General features: G+C 38.7%; 1 protein-coding gene across 1 annotated transcript in view; it reads left to right on the top strand.

Moving 5' to 3' along the window:
* The window catches only part of LOC109919181 (lactase/phlorizin hydrolase), a 48,832-nt gene that overhangs the window by 23,935 nt on the left and 4,639 nt on the right, over window positions 1–20,258 (top strand). Inside the window, exons 7-14 of the mRNA XM_048599240.1 lie at window positions 1,033–1,301; window positions 4,076–4,366; window positions 5,625–5,823; window positions 7,622–7,824; window positions 8,399–8,508; window positions 9,660–9,794; window positions 11,634–11,857; window positions 13,752–13,982. Coding sequence (XP_048455197.1) covers window positions 1,033–1,301; window positions 4,076–4,366; window positions 5,625–5,823; window positions 7,622–7,824; window positions 8,399–8,508; window positions 9,660–9,794; window positions 11,634–11,857; window positions 13,752–13,982 — 1,662 coding nt within the window. The remainder of the gene's footprint in view (window positions 1–1,032; window positions 1,302–4,075; window positions 4,367–5,624; window positions 5,824–7,621; window positions 7,825–8,398; window positions 8,509–9,659; window positions 9,795–11,633; window positions 11,858–13,751; window positions 13,983–20,258) is intronic.

Raw genomic sequence — 20,258 nt, 5'->3', positions numbered from 1 at the left:
GTGAAGGAAAAAAACAGAGTTAATGTTTCGGGTCCAGTGACCCTTCCTCAGAACACAGCGGACAACACCGCTCAGAACAACACCGGACCTGAAAAGTTAACTCTGTTTTTTCCTTCACGGATGCTGCCAGACCTGCTGAGCTTCTCCAGCAACTTTGTTTTTGTTCCTAACTTTTGAACTAGTTCAGCTAGTGCTCTTATCCAAAACAAAAGAGTAATAGAGTCATAAGGACACACAGCACAAAACAGACCTTTCTGTTCAACTCGTCCATGCCAACTGGATATCCTATATAAATCTAAACCCATTTGCCAGCATTTGGCCCATATCCCTCTTAAAAACTTCCTATTCATATACCCATCCAGATGGCTTTTAAATGTCGTGATTGTACTAGCCTCCACCACTTCCTCTGGCAGCTCATTCCATACACGCACCACCCTATGTGTGAAAAAGTTGCCCCTTAGGTCCCTTTTATATCTTTCCCGTCTCACCTTAAACCTTTGCTGTCTAGTTTTGGACTCCCTGACCCTGGGGAAGAGACTTTGTCTATTTATAATCCATGCCCTTCATGATTTTATAAACCTCTATAAGGTCACCCCTCAGTCTCTGACAATCCAGGGATTACAGAAATATCTGGATTTCTTTAGGAAGCAAAGACTTCTAGTTACTTTTGCTCATGCTTCAGCTAATTTGAAGTGTTTTCTATTTTAATTAAAACACATGATATAGAAATGATGGGATTGAAAGTGAGAGCTGAGAAGGAGAAAGATAAGAAGGGTCACAGCAGGAAAAAAATTGGTTACAGTTTGGTAAATGTCGAACTTACTGTCTCTGCTCCACAAAAGGTTTTCTTTAAATATTATTATTGTTTTAGTTATATGCTGCTTTATCTGCATTCTCATTTACAGAAATATTGTACTGAAAATACAGTCAAAGAGAATAGCATTGGACTACTTAATAGTTTATGCAATGAAACATAACAATTATGAACCAAGTGACCTGGAATTCTTTGTACTCTATTTTTAAAAATTGCAGCTTACAAGTTGGATAATGTTAACCTTAAAGGATACGCAGCTACATCCCTTCTGGACAGTTTCGAATGGGTCAATGGTTATACTTTTCAATTTGGACTGCATCATGTCAACTTCAAAGATCCTAACAGACAAAGAACTCCCAAGAGGTCAGCACATTATTATTCAGAAATAATTCACGGCAATGGCTTCCCGCCTCAGAAAGAAGATGAGTTCATTTATGGAGAATTTCCAAAGGATTTTGCATGGAGTGCAGCTACTGCTGCCTATCAGGTTAGTTTTTAAACTAGCTGCATACTTTGAGTTTTATAGGCCTGTGCCACATAATTGATATTTTACCATGATCATAGTGTTTATGCACAGAAATAACACATGTTTATGTTTATTTTCTATGAGTTTTAATCAGAAATTGGCCACCATTTCTATTAACCACACTGTGAAATAAAATATCTGAACAGCAAGAATAAGGGAGATGTCAGAGGTAGGTTCTTCACACAGAGAGTGGTGAGCGTGTGGAATGCACTGCCGGCAGTGATAGTGGAGTCAGATACTTTAGAGACTTTTAAGCGACTCTTGAATAGGCACATGGAGGATAGTAAAATGTAGGGTATGCAGAGTAGATTGAGCTTAGTAAGATAATAGGTCGGCACATCATCGTGGGCTGAAGGGCCTGTACTGTGCTGTACTGTTCTATGTTCTATGTTCTAGTACATTTACTAAGTGAAGAAAATTTGGGAGAAAAATGACTTGGATTTTGCCGTCATCAGTGATTTCAAAAGGGATCGCCGGACATTCAGCAACAGTGATGGCTGCTTACTGTGCTTGCTGTTCTCACAGACAGCAGCCAGGAAAGTAAAAGCACTGAAGCCCTTCACTTTCAATTTAAACTTTCAGATGGTGGCATAACTGATTGAGTTGTTTAAAATAGATGTCGAAATGTTGAAACAAACTTGTAAAGAACTATATACTATATGGAATTTTTCATCATAATAGAGACATTTTCAATTTTGAATATAAAATTAGTTTTATCAGACTGAGTAAATATGTTTAATTATGAAGCTAGTGTTCTGTTAAAAACTGGTTATGTTTCATTCAACAAGGTGTAACTTTTTGAAACATTTTTATGGCAGTAGTAACAGTATAAGAATGAAAGTTGTTTTGGGATTTCACACTGGGGGACCTCAACATCACACCTTCTGGAAAAGTATGAAATCAACAATAGCAATATGTAGATTTCTGTATTATTTGTGCATACATGTGCTGACTCTGAAACATTGGAAGAATGGCTGTGAACACCAATAGTATTGCTTTCATAACCACTAGACTAATATGTATAAAACTATTCTAATTCTTATATTGGTGAGCCATGTGATATTACATTCTGACTTCCCAAATGTCACACCATTGTTACTATAAGTTTATAAGATCATAAGAAATAAGGGCAGACATAGGCCATTCAGCCCCTTGAACCTCCTCTGCCATTCAATAAGGTCAAAGGTGATTTGATTGCAGCCTTGAGACTACTTGCTTGCTAACTATGCCTTGACGCTCTTGTCAATTAGAAATGTGTCCAATAAACCTCAAAATACTCAATAACCCAACCTCTACTGTTCTCCGAGGTAGATAATTCTAAAGATTATCAGACCCTTGAGAGAAGAAATTCCTCCTCATTTTAATCTGAAATGGGAGACTTCTTATTTTGAAATTGTGCCCCTAACATTATCTATTATATAGCATTATCTATACTGTCATCCATTGCTGTAATTCAGCTCCTACTTGTCTGTAACAGTTGTGATGTTTTCTTCAGAAAATTGTGATCTGAAATCTTTCTATCATCTATATTTGTCAGTCATGTCACGGGCTCTTTACAACAATAATATAGAATAGCTCCAACATCATTGACAACATACATAAGCTGTTGTAAAAGGAAGATATCTGCACTAGTTTACTAGCAGTGCAGATGAAGTGGCTATGAAAGCAGTTGTTGCACACTGCCCTAACCTACATGACAACCTCTGCTCAAATGAAAGAAAACATTTAAGACTGAAAGTGCATGTCACACTCACTGACTGATTGTGCCTGTTTGTGTGGAACATTATAACTTGTGATACAGTCCTACCACTGACTTTCTTGGCAATATCTGGTAAATTCACCTTTTCCAAAGTGTGAATATTGATAGCTGGTGGGTACGGACACCCTGGACTTTTATTAATTATTCTTTCAATTTTGAACCAAATACTTAAGTATCTGTACCTAAGTATCTTGTACCTATCCTGGTATGTAAGCAGCAACATTGCAAACTTCTCACTATGCTCATTCAAGTGCACATGACAATAAAGCTCTGTCTCACTTATAAAGAGAGTGGAATTCTATAGAAATTATTTTCATAATTTAGCAAAAACACTGACAAGCTACCCTTGAAACAATTAGTTTGTCTTTCCCAATCAAATTATATCAATTCACCTAAATTCAGCAATTGTTTGGCAATTCTGGCTTGTTGCTTCAATGAATTAATGCAGATACAACATAAGCAATAGAAAGCAGTAAGGACAACAGTGGTGCCATGTCACGTTATTTTATTAAGAATTCCTTGTATAATTCAGAACACCATCATGAAAAGAATGTTATTGGTAGAAATTTATCATATTTCATAGATGCTTATACATGAGCATTGCTGCTGAGTTGATTAGTAAAGCCAGTGTTGCAAAATATATTTTCTACCACTAGATGTTGCTAGTGCACTATACTCATAATAGAAACCAATTAATGACAACAACTTCACCCTCTAGTTATTTTGAATCAACCTTTTAGTTTATGTTATGATGTACTTTCGGCATGAATGGAACTTGAACCTAAACCATCTTGTTCAGAGGCTGGAACAGCACCCCTGTGCCCCAGGAGCCTTCTGAGTTTGCCCTCAATGCTTGCAAAGGAAACACAAAGGACGAAGATTGTTATGATGTTCAATATTTGCAGAAGACATAATATTAAGCAAATGTTTAAGGAAATGAATAAATTGTATATTTATTTTATTTAATTGACCATAGATTGAAGGAGCTTGGAGAGCTGACGGAAAAGGACTTAGTATATGGGATACCTTTAGTCATACGCCCTTGAAAGTAGGCAATGATGATACTGGAGATATAGCCTGCGATAGCTATCACAAGATTGATGAAGATTTGGCTATTCTGAAACAACTGAAAGTCAACCACTATCGCTTTTCCCTATCCTGGTCTCGCATCCTTCCAAAGGGAACCACAAGATATGTAAATGATGTTGGATTAAATTATTATATAAAGTTTATAGATGGTCTTCTTGCAGCCAACATTAAACCTCAGGTATGTATGACTAATCAACAAAACTATATTCGTTAGTAAATAATGCATTAAGGATCATTTCAGCTAAACACAAAATACAGCTATTTATACTCAAAGCATTAACAAGATAACATACATCTTTAGTTTGGCAATTTTATTTTAACATTCCTCAGTTTACACTGTACCTTAAAGGTTACCCGCACTCTGTTGAAAATAGATATTTTTGAGCATTCTTCGGGACTCATTTTCTTAAGGTAATGAATAGTTAAATTAGACTAGGCACCAGGCTTATTCCCTGTCTACTCATAATAAATGGAACTTAGCTGGGGCAATGATCATTTAGTGAGGGGTGAGTCGTTCATGTTCCTGATCAACAACCCTGCTGGAGAGTGCCTGTGTGTAGCTAGCACAAGAAGGCTGTCATTTTAATGATCCATCGTGTATTGGGGTTACTTTATAATAAGACATTAAACACATTACAAGTTGCGAAGCTGACATCACAGCAAGCCAACTGATTTCTGTGCGTGTAGCTTGCAAACACACAGCAGACTAACTGCCAGGCAGGGTCACATCATTGCATACACACAGCACCTAGATCCTTTAAAGTGAACTCACTTAAAGGCAAGGTACACAATATAACCAGGGCAGCAGCAGGAACAAAAGTCATGAACTGTGTGCACAAATTGGCCAGCAGCTGTCACCGTTTACACAAGAAACATGGCAAGGTTTTGGTTTGGAGCAGAAGTGGACATTGATGTCTCAGAACCAGAACCCAATAAGAACTTCTTCAGAAAAGTAGGAAGAACATTGAAAAGAGCGAAGCGTAGAAGTTAATTCTCAGATAAGCACATTTTAGCCATTGATGAAATGGTGTTAAATTTAATAACTAACAATTTGTCATTGTATTTTTCTCTTGCTTGCAACAGGCTTTTAAATTAGAATAAATGAAGTCACTTAGTAAGCTTAGTAATGATTAACATGATACAAGAGCATTCATCAAGGATTAACTATCTTTTAAAGAATTTTAAAAGATTGTAGGACTTCTTAAAAACTTTGTAGTTATTAAAATGATTGATTTTATAATTCATTTGTTGACAGAGGCAATACATTATTTAACATTTTCTGGATTTTGAAATCTGTAGTTGTATGTTGCTGTAAGAAGATTAGACGAGTGTTTTGAGCATAAAGATTGAGGTATCAAATGTCCTTTTAAAAATCTGTTGTCACTTTATCAAGTGCATACTCTAGTTTATGCTTCTTATTTTCTGGTTATCTATAGGTCACCCTTTATCACTGGGATTTACCTCAGGCTCTGCAAGATGTTGGTGGCTGGGAAAATAGTAGTACCATTGACCGATTTGTGGAATATGCAAACTTTTGCTTTCAAAGATTAGGTGACAAGGTCAAGTTCTGGATAACCTTGAATGAGCCTTACAACACAGCACTTCTTGGTTATGGCTATGGCACTGCAGCACCAGGTATTATATGTGGTACAGGTGCTCTTTTTCAGTCCTTACGCACGAGTATCATGCATGTACAAACACTTAGAAGCAAGTATTGTAGATTTGTATTTAACGCCTTACAGATGCATGTGAACAATGATTTTCGCAAAATATTATTTTTGCAAGTTGTCTTTGCACCTCACCCCTTTTCGTCGATGTGATTTCATTGACCTCAAGCCAGAAATTTTGTTAGACCATTTAGACTTGCATATCTAAACCTATGATCAAACAAAAACTTCAAGCATCTGATTGAATCATTCATATATGGATTATAGTTCCAGACGTGAGAATATTATAGAGTTTAGGCTACGTATGCCAGTGCAGTGACAGAGTCTGTTTGATATGTTTAAGGTATGCAGATGGGGCCGGTTAGCTCAGTTGGACGGCATGTGATTCAGAACAGTGCCAGCAGTGCAGGATTCAATCCATTCCAACTGAGGTAGATTTAAGGCCTGCCTCCTTCTCTCCCCTGTAATAAATTCACAGCATTAGCTGTGGTTCTGTGACTGTTGAATAATCAAGGATGCTGACTGGAGAAGGTAAAATCTAGATGTACTAGGTGCATTTGAATAAAAAGAATGCCCTACTAGGTCTCAAATCCATAACCTTCTGATTCAAACATCAGTTCACACTTGCATGTCACCCAGCCAAATGTTTTGCAATTTACTTTAAATCTTCCTGGGAAAATGGATGCCAATCGGACATAGAACAACCAACGGAATTCTGATGGAAGTCTTTAGACTCAAGAGAGATCAGGATAGAGTAGAAAGAGTGAGACTGTTCCTGCTGGTACAAGGTGCAAGGAGAGGGCACAGATTAAAAATGATTTTTGAAATAAGCAAATGTAATTGAAATAACACGTCAGAAGCCAGCATTCCTTCACCAATCACTCTTTATTTACAGATGCGTAGCCTTTGACAATAGCACAGTCTGTCACTGAGGTCAGGCATTCAGGGTGCCTAATGTCCCTGACATTCATCCCTTCATGTTAGTGAGGTCTCTGTAATTGGACCAGGTTAACAACCCAAATCAGGGAACTCATATTCTATGAGGTCCTGCTGGGTAACCTCATTTACAATCACTACAGTAATGTGAGAGTAAGCTTTTTCAAGCAACAGGTGGTTCTGGTCTGGAATACAGTGCTTGGAAGTGTGTTGGAATCAGGGTCAATCGAGATTTCAAGATGACATTAGATAATTATTTGAATAGAAACAATGTTCAAGAGTATGGGGAAGAGGCAGGTGGGAGGCACTAAGTAATGACACTCATTTAACAATCTGGTGCAGGCATGATAGGCTGAATGGCCTCTTTCTATGCTGTTAAGTTGTTATTCTATGATGTATATAATGACATCAATTTTAACCCTTCAGGTGGGAATCCCATGGGATTGTTTGGAATCCTACACACATCATAATGGTAACTTCAATACAGGGTAAAACCTGGCAGTGTAAAACTATTATTGCATGCAAATCCCATCTGTTTTTCCGTGAGCAAGCTAAATACATTTGCTCCCATAAATCTCCAATACTGTGAGGAAACATTAATTTTTGTCTCAGACTTCCAGCATCCACAGTTCTTTTATTTTAAATATTTATTAGCAGTTTTATTAATAGCCTTAGTTACTATCCTGGTAAAACATTAAAATAATTAATATGGAGGTGATATTGATGCATTATATATTTAATTACACTACGATTCTGACTAGCCTACTCTTTTATTCTGAAAAAGTACGATTTTTAAAAAATTAATAAACCACTATGTTGTGTGTTTTAAGGTATTGGCACAAGATTAGGCAGTGCACCTTATATAGTTGGTCACAATCTAATCAAAGCACATGCTGAAGTTTGGCACTTGTACAATGAAACTTACAGACCACAACAGGGAGGGCTAATCTCCATTACTATCAACTCTGACTGGGTTGAGCCAAGGAACCCATATAAACAGGAAGATGTAGATGCTGCAAAAAGGCATTTGATGGTAAGAAACAATTCATTTTGATTTACATTTTATTTAGTTAATTAAGTTGGACTCCATTTAAAAAAAGGGGAATATAAATAAACCTCTTCCTGCTCCTGATTGTTGTTAAGTGACTTCCTTTGGAGGGTCTGTATGTGAACAATGAGTTAGATCTTATGGCCACTGGTGAACTAATACAAATGCACTGTCCCCAGACTTTATATGGGCATTTACAAGTGTGCTTCTTGTCAGTTAATTGTCCAGAAAGCGTGATATCCTTTATAGAACATCTGGAACCTGTAAAGAAGGGGTCCAACTGATCCACTGAGATGGTCAAAGTCCACAATATTTCAGTGTTTCTATCCACTCTTATACAACACTTCAATAAAAATTAGGCACGTTAAATGATTTTGAAGGAATAGGGCACAACCTATGTAATAAAAGCACCTTGTACAGTTACTTAAACATTGGACAGGAAGATTTCCCATATTTCATTTATAAGTTAGTGACTTGATATGAATTGAATAACACTGGAAGAAATGCAAAAGAGTTCGGACACGGTTGAAGTGTAGTTTTACGTTCTTTGTCCTTTTAGTTTTATGGTGGTTGGTTTGCATATCCAATTTTCAAAAATGGTGACTACAATGAAGTGATGAAAGCACGTGTGAGAGAGAAGAGTTTGGCTCAAGGTTTACCTAAATCTCGGTAAGTAATATAAACTTTCCAATGACTGAAGCGTCGAAAGTGGTTGTGCAAATCTAGATTACAACAAATGACTTTGATTTGTCCATTGGCAAAAAGTATTTAGAAATTTTCTATGAATAACCAGCATATTGTTTTCCTTTTTGTTTATAAATCAATATTTCCTTTAAAATTAATGCAGTTATTACAGAATGATGCAAATCTTGTGGTAGCTGTTAAAGTTGCAATTGAAAATTTAGTTATCCAGTGAAATAATTTAATGACATTGCTGGACTTGTGCGCTGAATTAATGGCTCAGATGAAAGACTGAGTAGAATTTCAGTTAGTTTCTGAGAAAGTAATCACTAGGATAAAGATACCCTGCACTTTCCCAGCACTTGGGGAATTGGGTTCAGTTAACACGTAAGCGGAAAATGGGCTAGATATCAATCAGATCTTGTTGTCGCTGTATGATCTCAGGATTCCTGGGTTTGCCCAAAATATCTGTAACATTTTCATAAAGGCTCATGTGGTACTTCAGTGTCATTATGGACTTATCATGCTGCATAGCCTGTTTTTAAGCTCTAGGAGCTTGGAAATACATTGACATTTTCGTTTAGATGCAGTGAGCACATGTATTCTTAGCCTTTCACAATATCCCATAATAGATCAACCATCCACTTCCACTCAAACAGTGCATTTCGGGTGGCATCTGTTTGACACCTTCTGGGCACCCGTAGTGGAAGATTTCCTCAGATTTCACAAGACATAGCACATCAGCAATGAACTAACAAAGTTGCTAAAATTAAAATGATCAATGTAATAAAAATACAAGAACTATTACCCCTCAGAAATCGTTGAGAGCTGTATAGTGAACTGCAGGGTTTTAATGACTGTGCACGTTAAGATACCTAAAGATTAAGCATTTTACAAGGTAAGCCGTATTACTGAATATTACAGGCTTTGTCAAATTTTACATGACACATTCATGTCTCTCGTTTGTCCATAAATTAAACTTTAGCATTCACTGAGATAGTTCTGAATATATTTCTGTCCAAGTGTGACCTCTGCAAAATCTTGCATTCAAGTTCGCATAAAAACATCGAAGTATGGATATCCAATAATGTCAAATATAGATTAGCTTACTTGACTATTTATTAATTTCATCTTTTTAGACTTCCTGAATTCACTGAATCTGAAAAACAGAGAATTAAAGGAACATATGACTATATGGGATTTAATCACTACACCACAGTCTTGGCTTTTAATGTCAATTTTGGAAATGCTATCCCAATGTATGATGCCGACAGGTAACAGTTTTAATAAAGAAAATAGTAAATTTATCAGACTTAAAAATGTTAGTCAGACTATTGAGAGTTCACAAAACATTACATTCTTCACCGTAATTCCTATCCTCTGTCGTCCAGCTCCACGGAATTTACCTTATATGGTTTCCTCTGTATAATCCAAATCCATCCAGGACATCTTCAGCAATGTCTTCTTGTATTGACCCCATAATTTCACCCCTATGGCCCACATGATCCATTGGTCCTCATCTCCTCTTTATCCACACTTAATCTGTACTTTGTCACACATCACTGTGGCTGTCAAATGTATGCTGGTGGCCATACCTTTACTCCTCCATCACTCACTGTGGTGTTTGAACTATTTCTTGTCTTGCATATCAAACTGTTTGTCTAACATCAAGTCCTCAATGAACCATGATTTCCTCCAGTGCTACAGAAAGTAGACCAACATTGTGAGCAATAGCATCATCATAAACTCCACTCACTTGTTACTACTTCCATCCTTGCCAAGCTTAGGTCTTGGCTTCAACCAAACTAGCCATAATCTTGTTGTCATCTTAGGCTCATTGATTCAACTTATTGCCTCCCACCAATGCATTTAAGATTTATCTAGTTATTTTTAAAGCCTACCACAGACTCTCCCCACCCTATTTCTGTAGCCTGTTCTAAACTTATTTTCCTCAACGCTGTATTCACCTGACTCGGTCCCTTTGAGTTTCCCTTCGCTTCGGGTCTCCATGTGTGTTGACGTCACAATATTCAACCATGAAACTGTTTTTTGTAAAGCTTTTCCTAAACCTCCCTGATTTTACAATTCTCTTTCTATTTTTCAAAACTCCAAATAACCCTATGATTGAGCCTTTGGTCACTGACCACTCCTAATTCTCATGTTGGCTTGACTTTAACTTCTCCCATTCCTATTTGAAAAGCACTATATTCTTCAGATTAAAAGCACTGCATAAATGCACATAATCAGATAAATCCACTAATCTATTGGCAAGCAATGCACCAACATTTTGGATTGAGGTTTAATTAGTTTGCTGGTGTAACTGTAGCTGGTGGAAATTCTTAAGAAACAATATAAATGGTGATTAATAGTATGCTTCATTTGCAAAAAAAGTTAGTATTTATTATAGATTTTGTCCAGAATACAATACAGGAACATTTATAAAAATTTTGGGTAATTTCAATTTACTAGAATCACAATTAATGGAGCAGTTACAACCTCAAAATACAGCTGGCAGACATATAGCTCTATTAGCAGCAACAATCCAATCAGTGTTAGAGTCACCATCTAAAGGATGGTCAAAATGTTTCAGGGAGTGGCTCCTTTTAAGATGCAAATCATAGTCTTCCGATAGAGACAGGATCCTCAATTGCAATTTTAGGACAGATTGCTTGAAACATGCTTTGTTTTGGACAGGTTTTACTTGCAATTCGGTCAAAGAATACATGAAATGCTAAATTTGAAATAATTTTTATGGTATGCATATCCAACACCTCTGTCATCAGTATTTGTGGCAGCTCTCAGTACTAAGCTTGCAGCCAGCCCAGTGCCCATTAGACTCCCTGATAATTGTTCAGGGTTAAGCAGACAAACTGCATCATGACACCTCTTTGATGCCTGTATTTTGCTGCTACTATTTATATGAAGCCAGGTCCTCAAAATGACTCCAACATGTTAATCCCTGTATTGGGCAGGGCTGGATGAAAACGTTAAAACTGAGGCCTATTAAATCTTCAGCACTCATTATAAATATAGTAGAAAATCTGTCGAAGATACTTCAATTCCAACAAAACTCAGGACAGCTGTGTTTTGAGTAATTCATTCTTTATTTCCAGAGGAACAGGAACCACAGTAGACCGCAGCTGGCTTAGTTCTGGATCGTTCTGGCTGAAAGTAACTCCTTGGGGTTTTAGGAGAATTCTTAACTGGATTAAGAAAGAGTTCAACAACCCTCCTATTTATCTAACAGAAAATGGAATTTCAGAGCATGGTGACAAAGGCCTCAATGATACCTGGAGGATCAATTATCATAAAAATTATATAAATGAAGTTTTAAAAGGTAGAGTACATTGTGACTATCATTCTTACTTGTCAGTTAATTTTGTGGAATCCTTACACATACATATAGGCAACTAAAGGAAAATGGTCTTTGTTATACATCAACCCAATCAGTTTACCATTGTAAATATTTAACAACACAGACACCTCTTGTTTCTCTCGGTTGTGTTGTTTCTTTTACACCCCATTACACCCAAAAATGGGCAAACCAGTAAAAAAAATCACATAATTTTCAAGGCAAAAGTGTTTATTTTTGTTACAGGGACGAAGTCTGGATGCAAATACATGTCATCTCCCCCTCTCTCAAAAGGACAACTTATTGATCCAATAGGTTCAAATATGGTGTTTAAAAATAGGAACTCAATTTAAATCTAACCCACACTAATGGCATTGCATTCCAACCAGGAAGTTGTAGTCAACGTGATGAAAACCTAATTAGGAACATTAGAAGTAGGAACAAGAGTAGGCCATTCAGCTCCTTGAACCTGTTCCACCATTCAAAAAGGACATGGCTGATCTGTGATTTAGCGCCATATGCCTGTCCTTGGCCCATATTCCTTAATATCTTTGCTTAATGAAAATTTATCTATCTTAGATTTAAAATGAACATATGTTCCTGCATCCACTGCTATTTGTGAATGACAGTTCCAAACCTGTACCATCCTTTGAGACATCTCTCATTTCCTAACATCTCTCCTGAGTGATAAAGCCCTAATTCTCAGACTATGCCCTCAGGTCTAGAATCCCCAACCAGCCACGGTAGTTTATCTTTACCTACCTTGTCTTTTTCTGTTAATATCTTGAAGACAATAATCAGGTCACTCCTTGTCATTCTTATGGCCACCAAAGTTTATAATTACTTTATACTTCCAACAATATTACTGTAGGGTGGCACAGTGGCTCAGTGGTTAGCACTGCTGCCTCACAGTGCCAGGGACCCGGGTTCGATTCCACCCTCGGGGGACTGTCTGTGTGGCGTTTGCACATTCTCCCTGTGTCTGTGTGGGTTTCCTCTGGGTACTCCGGTTTCCTCCCACAGTCCAAAGATGTGCATGAAAGGTCAATTGGCCATGCTAAATTGCCCGTAGTGTTCAAGGATGTGTAGATTATGTGGGTTACAGTGGGGTGGGTCTGGGTGGGATGCTTTGAGGTTCGTGTGGACTGGTTGGGCCGAAGGGCCTATTTCCACACTGTAGGGATTCTATGATTCTGTGATTAACTTTCTGAATTCTGAGAAAACAGACCTAATTTGTATAATCTCTCTTCATAACTCCTGAAGTCCAGGTATCATTCTTGTAAACCTACATTGTACTCTCTCCAAGAAAAATATATCCTTCCAAAGGTGAAGTGCCCAGATCTGCTTATAGTACTCCAAGTGAGGTCTAACCAGGATTTTGTGCAATTGCAGCATAACTTCTACATCCTTGTACTCCAGTAGTACAAGGATGTACTCCAATGTTGTAGACCAACATTGTCAGCAATAGTATCATCATAAACTCCACTCACTTGTTACTACTTCCATCCTTGTCATTCGGTCACACCAATTATTCCAGCCCCTTCTCTAAGCCTACCACCAAGTTCCATTTATTCCATCTCAACACCTTCCTTGGACCTACCTTTGAGTAGCTGCCAGCAAGGCAAGTCGGTGAAAGTTTGTATTTGCAATGCTCAAGCTACCTCTACTGAACTCACAGGGAAACCAGTCAAACATTTATTCCCACCCTTACACCTTCCAAGATTTAAGTATAAAATACCAATCTGTATCCCATGTCCCATTTAGCGGCTTGTAACTAGAAGCTTTTGTGGCAGTTGTTGTGTCATTTGTTTATAATTTGTTTTATTAACAATGTGGTGAAATTCAGACTAACTATTTTCTTTTCTGTACGTGCATTCAGCTATTAAACTTGACGGCATCAACATCCGTGGCTACACAGCATGGTCACTGATGGATAACTTTGAATGGGCCATGGGATATGCAGACAGATTTGGCTTATTTTATGTCAATTACTCCAACCCTTCTTTACCTCGTATTCCTAAAGCTTCAAGTAAATATTATTCTACAATTATTCATTGTAATGGCTTTCCTGATCCTGCTTTGGGACCTCATGAATGTCTCCAATTAGAAGGTAAATGAATAATAGAGTATAGATGTTAATATTTGAAGAACATGTATTTTAATGAAATGTTTTGACCAAATATATTTCTTAGCCTACCTTCGTATTTTTTGTCATCATTTAGCCACTTTGTTCTGAGAGTTACTTCACAGTATGTATACAGGAATTACACAAACTGAAACATTTTACTCATGTTTATTGTAAAGCAGAAGTTGCTCTGTCGAGGTGAGAATTGAGTACATAGTTCCTGGAAAGGTTTTTGGATGGAACCATGAACAGTGCTAGGTTGTACCTAAATTACATAGGAACATAGGAATAGGCCATTCAGCCCTTCAATCCTGTTCCACCATTCATTGAGATGAATAGAGACAAACTGTTGATCTGTAGCACTGTATTCACTCATTTTAATGAACACAGATGTTATATGCATTTTCTAATGTTCTTGGTGACATAGGCAAGGATAAATTTCTTGTTTACCTTTTGTTTTCTTTGAAGGTGTTGAGCCTTGTCATTATGTTGCTGTTGTCCTTGTGATGATACTATTCTGACAGGAAGCTAAAATATTGATTTGTGAGACCATTCAGTAAAGTCATGGCAAGCTATTACCTCAACTTTTCTCTACTGATATTTTCAAAGTGTAGAACGTTCTAGGATTTTGTCTCATGATGGTAAAGGAGCAGTAAATATGCTCATATCAGGCGTGGAGAGGAATTTGGAAACTATGGCACTCCTGCAACACCATTGATGTCCTTCTCGGTGGTAGAGGTTGCAGGAATAGTAAGTTTGAGCTGTGGCCTTGTGGATCATACATTCTGCAGACAAACTATACCAATTACAAAGGCAGTAGGACCTGAGTCTAGTGGCAAAGGCGCTGAAGAGCAAATTGTTTTACCTTGGAAAATATTGGCCTTCCTGATTTTAGTTGTAGGCATAGGCATGTAACTTAGCCTTATGATTGAGGGATTGGGAGGTGAACCACTTCATGTAAAGTATACAGTTTCTGATCTGAATGATTAGCAAAGTATTGCTGAAATAAAAACAGTAAGTGCTGGAGAAACTCAGTAGATCTGGCAACATCTGGGAGAGATAAACAAGAGCTAACATTTCGAACCCAGTAGGAATCTTCTTCAGAACCTGTTTTAAATTATTCTGAATGCTGCCAGACCTTTTGACTTCCTCCAGCACTTTCTGCTTTTCTTGCAGATTTTCAGCATCTACAGTAATTTATTTTTCTTTCGAGTGCTGATATTGCTTGTCTTGTTTTAGCTTTTGGTTAATATTGATTCTATAATATTGAAGGTGGGACATACAGTGTTTGTTGTACTATTTGAAGGGTGTGGTCTTCTCTTGTGTGAGATGGTCAATATATACCACATGTCAGTTCCAAACTAGGGGATTGTTCAGGTCCTGTCTGCCGTAGGCTGCTTGATGGTGGAGGTGTGAATTGTGTCACAATAATGATAAAATATTGATTTTCAAATTCTACCATTTGATTTGTAAAACTGGACTAAAATGGTTTTCAAAAGACAGAAAAAAGACACTGACTTAATATGGTCACAGCAATCACCTGGTTCCCGATGACCAAGACATGAAACAAATGTCAGATGAACAAAAATAATCTAAACCAAAACTAACACATTATCAAAATGCTCTGAAACTAGTCAACCCTGTCAAAAGTGAAGAAATCCTAGTCTCCTATTTTGGACGGTAATTTTCCAAGATAGCTCGTACAGACTAATGAAATAATGGGAGTGGAGGAAATTGTTCTTTCAAAAGCTAAATTTAAGTTAAAAAGTTTGTATTGGGTTTGTAACACTAAAGTTATATACAACAGAGAATCTCAAATGTGATCATACAATGCAGCTCTGGTGGGGGAGCTACTCCTAACTCAGATTTAACAGCTGAGGTATTCAAATTAGCCTATTTAATCCCTAGATTTGATGAAGAGAAGATAGACATCTTCTTTTTGTCTTTCAAAGGTTGGCACAGCTGTTAGATTGGCCAGTCCAACAATGAACACTAATGTTACAGAGTAAGCAAACTGAAAAAGTTCTTGAAGTTTGTGTCCTGTTGCCTGAGAGTGTAGTTAGTCTGCAAGTATGGTGATTTAAGTTTGTACCAGTAACTGCCAGAGGTGCACCAGCAATCATTCTGTATCATCAGGAAATGGCTTGATCAGACATACCTGGAATTTGAACATTTTAGGCAGCTTGTTTTTGACTGCTGGTTACGATGAGCAATTACAATTGAGGCCACCTACAAAAACCTCCATGAGGAAGTTCTCCTTGAAATGTTCAAGGGTTTGATATCCTTCCTAAGCCAGACTCATGTTGAGGAGCAGAGGGTACTTGCTCTCAAAGAGCCAGAGGGGGAGTTCTGCATCTTACAACAGATCAGTAACATGGAAATTCTCCCTAATCTCCCACATCTGATAGGAAGAGCACGTCACTCTACTGAAGGCCATCTTTGCACATTAACAATCTGCAGACCCAGAAAATAGCAAAGTCTTACTGCTCTAAAAAAACTGCTTCAGGCCGACTTAGTACCTTTGTTTCATATTTTTAAAATTTAATCGAGAGACAGATCTCAATAAAACATATAATCAAAAAGAACCCGTTCTACAACTTATTGTAGATTTACAAAAAAAGAAACAGTAAGGTTACACTTAAAAACTATCCACTTAGCTGCTCTCCTGCTGTGAGCTCTCCCACACAGGATTCTCCTAGGTCAGTGAATTTCACTGTTTGTAATTTTTCTTAAGATAAACTCCAATGTCCAGAGATACTTGAAATCAAACAGCAGACGCAATAGCTGTGCAGATTCACTGCAGAGTTAGACAGCAGTGTAGGTTTCTTTCTCTATTTGAATCACTTCCCAAGTGTCCTCTACCTTTGTCTCTCTTTGTCCTTTTTGAAGTGCCATTGTTTTGATCCTTTTTCCCCAAAGTTCCAAAACAATGCAACAGCTTATAAAACAGTAATTGCTGCTCCTAGAATTCGCGGAAATCAGCTCCAACACTGAAGATACCCCAAAAAAAGGAGCAGTTCATACAGCCACAATTTTTTTCCTGTCCTCCATCTTGGATTACTCAGGGAACTATAGACCAGACAGCCTGACATCGGTGGTGGGCAAGTTGTTGGAGGGAATCCTCAAGGATAGGATTTACATTAATTTGGAAAGGCAAGGACTGATTAGGGATAGTCAACATGGATTTGTGCATGAGAAATCATTTCTCAGTAACATGATTGAGTTTTTTGAAGAAGTAACGAAGAGGATTGATGAGTGCAGAGCGGTGGAAGTGATCTACAGGGACTTTAGTAAGGCATTCAACAACGTTCCTCATGGTAGACTGGTTAGCAAGGTTAGATCACATGGAATACAGGGAGAACCATTTGGATACGGAACTGGCTCAAAGGTAGAAGACAGAGTGTGGCAGTGGCGGGTTGCTTTTCAGACTGGAGGCCTGTGACCACATTCTTGTGGCGGTGTGCCACAAGAATCAGTGCTGAGTCCACTGCTTTTCATCATTTATATAAATGATTTGGATGTGAACATAGGAGATACAGTTATTACATTTGTAAATTACACCAAAATCGGAGGTGTAGTGGACAACGAAGGAGGTTACCTCAGAGTGCAACGGGAACTTGATCAGATGGGCCAATGGGCCGAGGATTGGTAGATGGAGTTTAATTTAGATAAATGTGTGGTGCTGCATTATGGAAAGACAAATCAGAGCAGGACTTATACAAAAACAGAAGTTGCCAGAAAAGCTCAGCAGGTCTGGCAGCATCTTTAAAGAGAAATCAAAGTTCGATTGATTTGATTAAATCCGCAGTTCTTTTGGTTTTTATTCAGGACTTATACACTTTATGGTAAGGTCCTGGGGAGTGTTGCTGAACAAAGCGACATTGGAGTGCAAGTTAATAGTTCCTTGAAAGTGGATACACAGGTAGATAGGACAGTGAAGAGGATGTTTGGTATGCTATCCTGTCTTGGTCAGTGCATTGAGTATAGCAATTGGGAGGTTATGTTGGGGCTGTACAAAACGATGGTTAGGCCACTTTTCAAATGCTGTGTGCAATTCTGGTCTCCTTGCTATAGGAAGGATGTTGTGAAACTTGAAAGGGTTCAGAAAAGATTTACAAGGATATTGCTAGCTTTAGGGAGAGTCTGAATAGGTTGGGGCTATTTTCCTTGCAGCGTCAGAGGCTGAGGGGTAACATAATAGAGGTTTATAAAATCATGAGGGGCATGGATAAGGTGAATAGGCAAGGTCTTTTCCCTGGTGCGGGAGAATCTAAAACTAGAGGGCATAGGTTTAAGGTGTGAGGGGAAAAATTTAAATGGGACCTAAAGGGCAACTTTTTCATATAGAGGGTGGTGCACGTATGAAATGAACTGCCAGAGGAAATGGTGAAGACTGGTACAATCATAACATTTAAAAGGTATCTGGACGGATATGTGAATAGGAAGGGTTTATAGGGATATGCGCCAAATGCTGGCAAATGGGACTAGGTTAATTTAGGATATCTGGTCAGCATGGACGAGTTGGATCGAAGAGTCTATTTCCGTGCTGTACATCTCTATGATTCTATAACTCTATAACAGATGCTCACAAATCTAGCTAGAGGGGAAAATGAAAGATTGTTGATTTGAAGAAGTTCCAGGTGCTGACAAAACGTGCTTATAGGAAAGAGAATGGTGGTGCCTACTGCCACAAGTCAGAAGCTTGCTGATGCCAGGGATAAATATTTTATTGTGGAATGACCTTGCCAACAGTAAGATCAACCCTCAAAAAGAAGCTCAAAGAAAGCCGGTGGGATGCAGTTGAGACTCCAGTAACCAAGAGTGGTTCAGAAATCCTACAGAGGGCATAGAAGTGTTGAAGTAGTTCACGATGGATAACAAATTAAACATGGCAGAAATCCAGGTCACAGTGTCAGAAAGGGTCCTGAAGGTTTAAAAAAAAACATTGTAGCTAATGGCAATAAAAGGCAAGAAAAGGCCAGGGAAAGTGCCGAAACATGACCAAGCAGAGCCAGAGATGTGGCCAGCAGAAATCTTCATGGAAAATATTAAGGGGGGAACCAGAAGAGTTCTTGGAGAAAATGAAGGTGAGGCTTCACTTAGTGGAGGAGCAACAGGAAAGTATATCAGCAGCTGAACATTCATCTGATAATAGTAGTATTCCAGGGAAGTGGAACTGCTGAGGGCAAAACCCATTCTGAAGGAAAGGGAAAGAAAAAGGAACATACCTCACAGTAGATACTGCTGGTGGAAACCACCAGGGAGTTACCAGTGAGTTTAAAAGAGTTACCTACTTAGTGAACCAAATTTTCTTAACTAGTCCAATCGGGTTAATATAAAGTTGAATGACAGAGGCAATCCCAATCACTTTTGAGAGCAAGTATCAGAGTACTATCAACTAACTTTCTAGAAATCAAATTATAAAAGTGCCTGAATTATGAAACTGGGCAGTGAAGGATTAAAACTCGAACAGGAAGCGCAGCCCAGGGAATCAGTCTGGCTGCCATCCCCAAAACAGGTTTTGAATCCAGGATAGAATGGAGAGTGAGAGATAGTAGGAACTGCAGATGCTGGTGAATCCAAGACAACAAGGTGCAGGGCTGGATGAACACAGCAGGTCAGGCAGCATCATAGGAGCAGAGAGGCTGACGTTTCGGGCCTAGACCCTTCATCAGAAAAGGGGGAGGGGAAGGGGGTTCTGAAATAAATAGGGAGAGAGTGGGAGGCGGATAGAAGATGGATAGAGGAGAGGATAGGTGGAGAGGAAACAAACAGGTCGAAGAGGCGGGGATGGAGCCAGTAAAGGTGAGTGTAGGTAGGGAGTTAGGAAGGGGATAGGTCAGTCCAGGGAGGACGGACAGGTCAAGGGGGCGGGATGAGGTTGGTCGGTAGGAGATGGAGGTGCAGCTTGAGGTGGGAGGAGGGGATAGGTGGGAGGAAGAACAGGTTAGGGAGGCAGGGACGAGCTGGACTGGTTTTGGGATGCGGTAGGGGGAGGGGAGATTTTGAAACTTGTGAAATCCACATTGATACCATTGGGCTGCAGGGTTCCCAAGCGGAATATGAGTTGCTGTTCCTGCAACCTTCGGGTGGCATCGTTGTGGCACTGCAGGAGGCCCAGGATGGACATGTCGTCTGAGGAATGGGAGGGGGAGTTGAAATGGTTCGCGACTGGGAGGTGCAGTTGTTTATTGCGAACCGAGCGTAGGTGTTCTGCAAAGCGGTCCCCGAGCCTCCGCTTGGTTTCCCCAATGTAGAGGA

The sequence above is a fragment of the Rhincodon typus genome, chromosome 7 (genome assembly GCF_021869965.1).
Source record: "Rhincodon typus isolate 14 chromosome 7, sRhiTyp1.1, whole genome shotgun sequence".
In the NCBI taxonomy this organism is placed as follows: Eukaryota; Metazoa; Chordata; class Chondrichthyes; order Orectolobiformes; family Rhincodontidae; genus Rhincodon; species Rhincodon typus.
The sequence above is the reverse complement of the archived record's forward strand: the minus strand, read 5'-3'. Positions and strand labels throughout refer to the sequence as shown.